This window comes from Arachis ipaensis, chromosome B02 (assembly GCF_000816755.2).
Source record: "Arachis ipaensis cultivar K30076 chromosome B02, Araip1.1, whole genome shotgun sequence".
NCBI lineage: Eukaryota > Viridiplantae > Streptophyta > Magnoliopsida > Fabales > Fabaceae > Arachis > Arachis ipaensis.
The window spans coordinates 24,748,407-24,759,006 of NC_029786.2; the positions used below are offsets into that span (position 1 = coordinate 24,748,407).

The 10,600-nt window shown below is 38.0% G+C and overlaps 1 protein-coding gene across 1 annotated transcript in view; it reads left to right on the forward strand.

Annotated features, from left to right (window-relative positions):
- Window positions 1-2,615, forward strand: part of LOC107625143 (ADP-ribosylation factor GTPase-activating protein AGD7) — a gene marked incomplete in the record, with an annotated part of 3,365 nt that extends 750 nt beyond the window's left edge. Inside the window, 4 exon segments of the mRNA XM_016327720.2 lie at window positions 1-147; window positions 393-437; window positions 1,211-1,765; window positions 2,437-2,615. Of these exon segments, the coding sequence (XP_016183206.1) occupies window positions 1-147; window positions 393-437; window positions 1,211-1,759 (741 nt within the window).

Genomic DNA, 10,600 nt, shown 5'->3' on the forward strand with positions numbered 1-10,600 from the left:
GCGAGGAAGATGGCGGAGAATGAGTCGCGGCCGGAGGGGCTTCCGCCGTCGAAGGGAGGGAAATACGTCGGTTTTGGATCGAGTCCTGGGCCCATGGCGGCGCAGAGGATCAATCAGCAAAACGACTATTTCTCCGTCGTTTCGCAGGTGACTTTGTTTCTTAGTTGAATTTAAAACAGTCTCTCAAGTGGACTTTGCAAGCGACTGAGTCTTCAGTCATCTGCATATCGTCAACGTTGAATTTTTCATATTTTATCAATTTTTTAATAATAAATTAAAGATTCACCATTTTATTCGGTCTGTTGTGTGCAATTTCCACGTTAGAAGATCCTGTTTTGCATTGATTTTAATTTGTGGCCTCTTTCTTCGGTTGATTTTGTTCTTGTGTTCAGGGGTTTGGTAAATTATCGTTGGCGGCTCAGACTGCTGCTTCTAAGGTATTTACACTAACTCTGTTCCTTCAAGCCATTATTTTTAGCTACTTGTTCCATTTCCATAGCTGAGGAAAATGATTTTGTTAGAAGCAAGGCGTTTTCTTTTGCTCTGCTTTTTATGTTACATGAATTGCTTTGGGTGTATTGCTTCCTCTAGAGTTTAATGAACCGCCTCATTAACAAAAGGTTGTTTCTCCGGTGAAGACATTGTGATATGTTAGATGGTTTGATATATTTTACTGAACATATTTGACCAAATCATTTGTCTCGATGGAAGTAGCCACCTTAACAAAAACGACTATAGTATTTTTTTCTGGACATTACGAAATAATAATATCTATAGTTCTATACATTTAAGCTATACTCCTTACAAATTTGGACCATAATTCTTTCCGTGTTTATTATGCTATATAACGAATAGAAAGCATGTCCTGCACTGGTAAAGTAGACTACATGAATCAAACGTGCCATCAGTACCACTTGTTTTAACTTCTGAAAGAATTTTAAGTCAACCGGTGTGAAAAGCTTGCAAAATGCAGCTGAAAATCATACAATTTTTTTTCTTTCAAGTTTTTAGTTAAATCAGTATGTTGGTAAATAGGTTTGCTCGTCATGCTTTTCGTCTTAGCTACTCTGCATATGTCTACTCCTTTCAGAAGGTATTAGGTGTATCTACTAGGGGAGGGAAAAAGAACTACTGTGTCTTCGAGTCATATATGATTCAAGTATAAAATTTGATTATGCCCTTTGCCTAAATTCTTTATTCTTTGATTCAGGTCAAAGAGGGTGGTTATGATCAAAAAGTCAATGATGTCACTCAGAAGACATGGGGTATAATGAAAGGTGTCATAGCTATGGCTTCAGAGAAGGTAGAAGAGTACACCAGAGATGGCTCAAATGGAATGAACAATAATTGGCAACAAAATGAGAGTGGCAGGAATGGTTACCATCAGGATTTCAATCAACAGAACCAGGGATGGAATTCTTCTACCAGAACTGAACAATCCTCTTCTAAGCAATTTAACACCCACAGCTCAAGTTCTTGGGATGATTGGAACAATAAAGGTAGTAGGAACGGAAAACCAGCAAATGGATCAACAACTCAAAATTCAAGCTCTTGGGATGATTGGGGGCACAAAGGTTCCAGGAAGGAAGAACCAGTGAGAGGATCGGCGACAAATAACGACGATGGATGGGCTGGCTGGGATGATGACAAAGATGATGGATTTGATCATTCTTATTATGAAGGTGGATCTAAAGATAAGAAAGGTGTTACTAACTATGGGAAATCCGATGGTGGCTGGACAGGGGCAGGCTTTGCCTAAGACAAGGTTTGTGATAATGCAACCCTATCCAAGACATTTTTGTTTGGGTAAACTTTCCTTTTTTGAAAAAATTTTAAAAGATCACTTGTCTCTAATTATTTGAAAAAGAATGACAATTAATCGTTTCGTATAAAGTGGATTTTTTCTTTTTGGTGTCTGTTTGTATAAAATGGATAGTTGATGCACATAGGAGACGACTAATGCATTCGCCTTTTCTTAATGAATTTTTCATTTCATTCCACTATGTTTTTCTCCCCTCCAAAATTTGAGAGAATTTAGGTTGTTAGTTTGTATTTTCATTTTAAGTATTTAGGATTTTATTCTTTTTGCCATTTTCTCTTTTTGGTTTTCCAAATCCCGACGACAGATACTAAAAAATGAAAATGCATGTAAGCTTCTATGTTAGATTGCTGGTTTTAACTAAATCGTATTAAACACTATATTTGCTCAGACATATACATACTCCATTGTGACCCATTGAATAACGATTTCCACCTTTCTATACTATTCAGATTCTATACATTTCTCCTCCCTTGGTTATGCAACCATAATAAGCATCTTGGAATTAGAAACTCATCGTTTCATTATGATGATTTGTTATGCATTTTTTAATCTTCTACCCTTGATTTAAATGCATAAGGTAAAATATTCATCATTTGTCACACTTCTTGGACCAGGTTTGATCCATTGTTATTGCCACATCGAGCATTTTCCAAAAATTGAAAAAAAGAAGATTTGGTAGCATTAGGCTGATGACATGCAGGCCGAACAGAGAGATACTACTATATACATTATGTATGTGATCCAAATATAAGCTATTCTGTTGAGGTTATTATATTATTAAGCCTTTTTCCCATTTTTTGAAAAAATTTTTATCAACCTTGTACTTTTTTACTATGTATTCTTTTGTGAACATGTGGTGGTAAAGCATTTTAATTCTAGGTTCCCAAATTTAAATGCTTAGCAGAATTATTGCAATGCAGAACTGTGATGAGATGATATTACATCAATCGGCTAAGCTACAATTAATTTATTTTATATTTTGAAAACTGACAACAGACCCAACACTCAATTGTAGAGTAAGAAACAAGAAAAAATAACCAAACAAACAAGGCTGCCAAAGACAAATACTCTTGCTCAGCAAAGATTTGGTCTGGTAAAATTTTTTTGAAGATGTACTTGTACTTTTCAAAAGCTTTTTTTTTTTTCTTTGGGATTGGCTTAGATTGGAAAAGCCCAACCTACACCAACAATCATAGAACAGAAGGGGAGTGGGGAAGAAACGAACCACACATACTCTCTAACACCTACAAGGCTACCACTACCACTAAGGATACACTAATACATGACATAAACAAATAAACTATGAAACGCTGCTGGAAAATAACAATTCTTGATGGTAGATGACATTGGAGCGCAGGCATGAAAAATAAAAATTTTAAGAAACCAAGCCTTAGCCTCTCTAATACTAATTATCAGCACCTGCCAATGCTTAACATCATCTTCATATGTCATCTCTTCAAGTTGGATCCCTCTAGCCAGCCCCATTCACTCCTAATTGTCACTTTAACATCTGTTGCAGTAGCTAAAAATATTCTCAACTATTCCACTGCTCACAGTTCCCTTTGCATCTTATCACAAGCTCCCAAAATCAAATCTTCTATTGGCAAAAATCACCTCGTAGAAGTCCATGTTGACCATAATATAGAGAAGAAAGTAACAATCCAATTTTGCCACACCTCTGGCATAACCCAAAGCCTACCTACTTGTTGCATCGATACACACCACACACCAGAGGTTCTAGGAAAACTTGCAGCCAATAAAGAGGTGCTCAATGCTCTCCAGCTGTGAATTACAAAACGCACACATTAGCATTATCATCTGCAACTATATATTTTTTTTTGTTTTCTCGGATATTCTCCAACTTGACAGGCCAAGGACTAATTCGTCGTAGATCGAAGCTTAATTTTAGGGTTTGCTATGCTGACCAATGGGTTGCTAAATGCATATACCATATTCGAATTCCAGACACTTGTTTATGTGGACTAATGAATTAACTGCTAAACCAATCTAAGTTGGTTTATCTGCAGCTATATTGAAATGATTCAATCTATCCTTCGTGTTCATCTTCCCAACTAAAACAAACCACACGAAGAACTATAGTACATTACACATAGTACTATAGTGACTAACTAACTAAAATGGAAGAACGGTAAGACTGGCTAGCAATAACATGTTTTAAAAATAAGCGTAAATAAGTGCGTATAAGCTAATATCAGTTTGATTATTGGAAAAGTGTTTACTTCAAATATTAGTTCCAATATATTAATTTTACTTCAATATATATAACAGTAGTTTATGAGTATCCAAAAGATTAGATATTACATATCAAATACGTGAAGCATAGATGAAGTAAGGTTATGTTGCTCTCCTAGGGTTTTTTTAGAGTAGTCCTTATTTTGCCAGTCAAACACATTGAATGCCTTGAGAGTGATCATGGCAGCATCAGCTGCTTCTCGTGAACGAGAGAATCCTCCTATTGAGGATGAAAACAATCAAATGATCACATTTGGTGATGAGGATATAAAGAAAGGTCTAATAAATACTCAAAAAGCTTGATAGGACGGCTTTTGGCAAATCGATCTATTAATGTAGGGATGCTAGAAGGCGCTCTTAACGCTATTTGGAGACAACCGGAGGAGCTTAAAGTGGTAGAAGTTGGAGGTAATATGTTTCAGTTTTATTGAGATTGATATGCTTAGGGTGGAAAAAGGGACTCTTTAGCCGTTCAAAAATTATATATGAATTTGAGAAGGTGGAGGAAAGATTCAACTGTCAATGAATTGGAATTCTGCAATCTTCCTATATGGATACAATTGTGGGGACTGCCTAAATATTGTAAAACTAAAAGGTTGGGTAGAAGGGTTGGAGAGACGATAGGGAAGGTTAATAATGAGGGTAAGGAGGACAAGGTACTGAAAGTGCAGGTAATGCTGGACGTCGCAAAACCCTTGGGAAGGAAACTGAGAATCTCAGGGACCAATAACAGAATTATTGATCTCCATTCGAAATATCAAGGATTGGTAATTTCTGCTATTGGTGTGATCATATTGGTCATGAACTCAGGACTCGTGGAAAATATTTATAAAATTTGGTCGAAGGAGGAATGGATGAAGAAGGGCGGAGAGCATCGCTCAGAATGGTCAATTCCGAAGATGTGTTGATGACAAGAAAGAGAATAACCATCCGAACTGTCCTAACCGAACTAAAATAGGAGAACAGCGCAATAAAGAAACCAACTCCAGTAAGTTTGTTGAAGGAATTTGCGAGTCTGTTGATGCAGGAGAAGAATTTGTAGAACACGGGGGATGAAGAGGAAGTCCAGAGCTCACTGAGACTGATTGAAAAAAAATTTTTTTGAACAAAGAAAAGCTCAACACACAAAAGTGGAGCACCAAAATAGGTCATGACACAAAGAAAAAAGAGAAACAGGACATACTAATGCGATTAATTCATTGTCATTTCCGGCATTGCCATCAACAACCACATGGATCGGCAGCAGACCACTCTTTGAAGCTCAACACTTACCTCCTTTTGATGTCCTCAATGCTACCTTCTTCATTCTTAAATATTTTCGCATTTCGTTCCATCCAAATGTTCCAAATTACTGCACAAAAACCAACCAACCGTTTATTCTGCTCAACTTTTCTGATAGGTTCTCCTATCCAACTCTCGAACAGTTCCTTGATCGTCCCCAGAACAACCCACACTCTATCAAAGTAAGTCAACCAAGCACACCACACCTGCCAAGTAAACTCACAGCAAAGGTCTGATAGCACACGAGGTCCACCTCTCAAGCGAGTATCCAGAAGCGCTTCAATCCAATCCACACTAACCAGGACACTGTCAATGCGACTACACTGTCGGCCCCTGAACCATGTGTATTTACGATCATTAAGAGGGAGGTCTAACAGCTGCATATCCTGTACCCAAAACTTAAATTCTTCCGCAGATCCCGGTAATCTACTTGCTCCCTTTCTTTCCACCACTTGCATTATTTCATTGAAGTCCCCCATGAAGCAAAAAGGCACCTGACACAATCCCACAATATAACTCAACTCCTCCCACATCACCAATTTTTTGCTCTCTCATGTGCTCCGTACATCAAACAGAACGCACATCTAAGATTATTATTAGTCACCATCCCTCTACACACAGCCAAAGTTCTCCTTTATAGCAGTTATTCATTTTAAACAACATATCATCCCATATAAGCAGTAAACCTCCAGAAACACCTACAGATTCCACATATTCCCAACCCATCATGTCATTTCCCCAAATGCGTATGACATCAAATTTAGTCAAAACTTCACGCTTAGTTTCAATCAACCCTAACATGTTTAATCTACAACTCTTTTTCAAATCTTTAATCATTCTCAGCTTTCCATCACCTCCTAACCCCCTAATATTCCAGCAGCTATAAATCATTTAAAAATATTTTTACACACATTTTTGCAGTTCTTAGGTCTACTTCTTCTTGCTTTCTCTTTCTGTTTCGCCAGTCTCCTCTTGTTTGCAATTTCTTCATTCTGAGCTTGAAGTATTGCCATAATATCCTCATCTTCGTCATGTAATACTGCACCTGATTCCATTGCTAATTCCCAAGTTTTCCTATTTTCCTTCAACTGTTCCTCCCGCTTCAGTTCTTCATCAGACATTACGTTCTGGTACCCTGAGGTAGAGTCGTGTTCCCCGTCTTCATTGTCTCCCTCTTCACCATGCGCACACTGTTTCGTGCAAACGGTCACTGTCTCTGGGATAATGTCACCTTCTTCGCCTCTTGCCTCTACTGGACCAAAAGTCCTTTTATTGCTTTGATTAGCCTGCTCATTGGTTCCACCATGTCCTTCTTCTTCATTGTGCGTCTCTACTTCACAGCTTGCCGCCACTGTAATTTGAACAGCTCCATTTTTTTTGTCTCCAACCCTGTCGCAGATCCCGCTCCCAGGCGCTGTTCGTGTACCATCCCTCTTCGGCTGCGCAAGTGGTATATCGCTTGGCCCCGACGCCATCTGCCCCGCGTCCCCTCTCCTTGGGTCAACGTTATTTTGGTGCGGCACGTTACCTGGCTCTTCCCGTACGGGTCTCGCCGGTGGCTGCTCATGTTCTATCGGCGCGCAGGAGCTACTTCTTGAAGAGAACCTATCGGTGCTTCTTTCTTCATCTGCTTGTTCCACTTCAACCCGCATTGCTTTTTCCTGACCCGCTCCAGCTTGAGCCCACCATTCAAGGCTCATTCCTTCGTCTAAAGAATTATGTTGGACATAATCATTTGTGATCCCACAACCATTAAGGCCCACATTACCCATGTCACCCATCATGCTTTTATTTTCACACTCCTTATTACTACCGTGGCCCACTAAAATTCTTCTTCCAGCCTTTATTACACCCACATTTATCCTTCCTTTTGAAATAAAATTTCCTTGTGTTACGTTTCTGTCTGAGTCCTCGTCCGTTAAAAAATTAGAATCTCCATAATCTTTGCCTCTTTCAAAATCCATTAATGCATTTAAATTAGGTAACCTTTTTTCCTTGATTGGTAGTAAATGTGCCTGATTCCAGTCATTCAAAAATAAATCATGAATTATTGTTCTATCCTTATCTTCTCCGTGATTCCTCACCCCTCCTTCCACCAATTCAGCCGCCGGATCAAACATCGGTGTCAACGTCTTTATTCCTTTGCCACTTACATCATAGTTGGTCTTCATCGTTTGCATATTTTTACCTACCATCATGCTCTCTGCTCCACATTTTTCACGTCCCACCTCCTTCACAAAAACATTGAATCCACTAGTACCGACCGTTATGTGAATCCATTAACTAATAACATCAAATATACAAGTATCGATTTGGACTCTACCGGAACTGAATGATAATTCTGATTCCGTCACCTCATCACACCGTACCACTTCCTCCCATTGCCCACCTATCCTTTTGAACGTTTCTGCGGACCACACATGCAGTGGCACTCCAAAACATTCTAACCATACTCTTCTAGTCTCACTTCGTTCCGATTCTTTCCATCTCCAAACACTATGAAAAAATTGCAGAAGACTATTCATTTTGAATGTATAATACTCCTCCGTATGCTCCACAGTGTCAAAAGTTAATAGTGCCTTATACGCTCCTAATTCCCGGACTTGAACAACCTGAGGCACATTCTTGCTAACTGCCTTCTTCAGTGCATTGAGATCTATGGCCATGGTCGTCCCCCCGACTAAACTTCTTGCTAGCCAACCCATATTCTCTTCTGCAACTGTTACTTCAACTTTCTTCGTCCAGCCATTACCGTTTGGGTGCCTATTCGACGTATTCTTCATCGTCACTCCTTCACCTGTATCCGTATGCACATTGTCCCCACGTTGAGTCCGCCTATTCTCAACCGCAGTCTGTTCGCCACTTCCGGCCTGAATTCTTCTTACCTTCTCCTTTACTGGCCTTCTATACTTCGCTTCTTGAACTGAGATTATCTTCCCACGTAATCGCATGCGATCCATTTCCGTTATCGCCTTCAGTGCCCCTCCTTTGGTCGTGTATCGTATAAATGCAAAAAGATATATCATACTTTTTTTCTCTTTACGAGAAAGATAAATGTCATTGATTCTTCCTGTCCAGGTGAAAGGGTGAAATAATTCTTTCTTTGAGATATCTCCCGGTAAATTTTCAACAAAGATGGAGAAAGACTCATTTTCCAGTCGATAATATTCTTTTCTGTTCCAAACCCTAGGATCTTTCGAATGTTGATGTCGTTCCCATACTCTACCCCGCTCTGTGTCCCCCCCCCTCTATCTCTCTCTCATTCTCTTCTAGATCTAGTTAATTAGTACTATTATATACTGATTGAAAAAAATAAGGGAGAGGGATAGGTAAGAGTGATGCACAGGAGATTAAAGAAGGAAAAGTAGGAAAGCAGATTGACACAAACTACCTTAATAGTGTGTGGAGTGTTTTTATCTTTGAAGAAATCGGAGGAGTGACGGGTATGATGGAATCAACAAGGTAGAATCTTAAAAGTTGTGCTAGAAAAAATCAAGCAAATAAACTGATACTCGGAGTTAAAAGGAGGTCAGGAGGATTAAGGAAGAGTTCCAGTATTAACAAACAATGTCAAGAAGAAGTGGAGGCAGCAATGAAGTGGGAGGGTGCCACCCAACAATTGACATCCAGAGAGGAATGAAGATGACAATGTGAAACTGTGGGGGTTTAAGAAAATTCCATTCAGTTTATAACATAAAAGGAATTTGTAAATCCCATTCTTCCGAGGTATAAGACAAAGACTAATACCCCGACTGTAGAGGTAGTGTTGAGGAGAGTGGGTTTTAACTCAATGTTTATTGTTGATTCTATTAGGCAAGCAGCAGGGTTATTGGTGACATGGAGAGATAAAGAGATTGTCCGGATAGTAGAACATGACACTTTCTTTATCCACTTTGTGACTGAAAATCATAACTCTAAATCAAAGCGGAAGGTAATTGGAGTCCATATGCAAACGAAAGAGGCAGTTAGGGAGACGCAGTATATTAAGATATTGCAGAATTTGGAGGCAAGTGGTGAGGAGAAGGTAGTTATTGGGAATTTTAATGCTATTCGGGCTCATCATGGAAAGAAGGGGAAAGGCCAAAATCCATAACATTTATCCAGCAACTTTATAAATGCTGGGAATCTGGTGGACATTAGTTTCGAAGGTGAAAAATTCACATGGAATAAATGCAATTCGGCAGAAACTTAATTAAGGAGAGGTTGGAAAGAACATTGACAATCATGGTATGGAGATCAGTGTTTCCAACAACTTTCCTTTTACACTTAGATTATTCTGGTTTGGATCATCGCCCGCTGATGCTTTGTTCAAAAAAAGAGGGTAAGAGGGTTAAGGACTTGTTTGGGTGAACTGATAAGAAAAGATTTTTTTTTAGTTATCTTTTTTTAAAAGATCTTATGAAAGAGTAGAAGTAATTTTATGTTTGGATATTTCATATAAAAAGATCTTTTTATCTATCAATTATGTTTGGGTATAACGATATAAAAGTACTTATTTATTTATTTATTACATGAAAAACATCTTTTTTTAAGAAAAAAAGATCTTTTAAAAAAAGATGTAAATTACAGCTTCTCAACAAAGATGTTTTTTTTATTTGTCTAGTACTTTTACTTTTACTTCTAAAAATTTGTCAAACACGCTAAAAAATAAAAAAAAGATATTTTTTCATTGAATAAAGATCTTTTTTATTAAAATAATGTCGTCAAAACAAGCACTAAAAGGAGATTTAGATTTCAAGATAGATGGTGCGACAATGAGGAGATTAATAATTTGATTACACAGTCTTGGAATGTGAATATCAACGGTTCTGTCTCTCTCAATGCCTCTGCTTTGCGAAACTCTCTCTTCTCTTCGTGCTCAACGGCAACGACTCCCAACCCTACCGGCACTATCCCTTCTCCCTTTCCCTCTCTTCTTTCTCTTCTTTTTCGCAGCCCCTTTCTCTTCTGTGTGGTGTGTGTGTTAAGGTTTAGGGGAGAATGACTGAGTTTGAAATTAGGGTTAGTGTTGGTTTGATTTGGGAATTAGAATTAATTTAAGTATTTTGATAAAATTGAAAGGTAGAGTAGTAATTTAAAATCAAATTTAATCCAAATAAATTATTTCAAAAACATTATTTATTTATCAACTTATTAATTGGTTTTTAAATAAGTACTTTAATTTAAAATTGATGATAATATAATTAATCTTTATATATTAAATTAAACTTATTAACTCTCAAAATCAATTAAAATGTTTGGTTT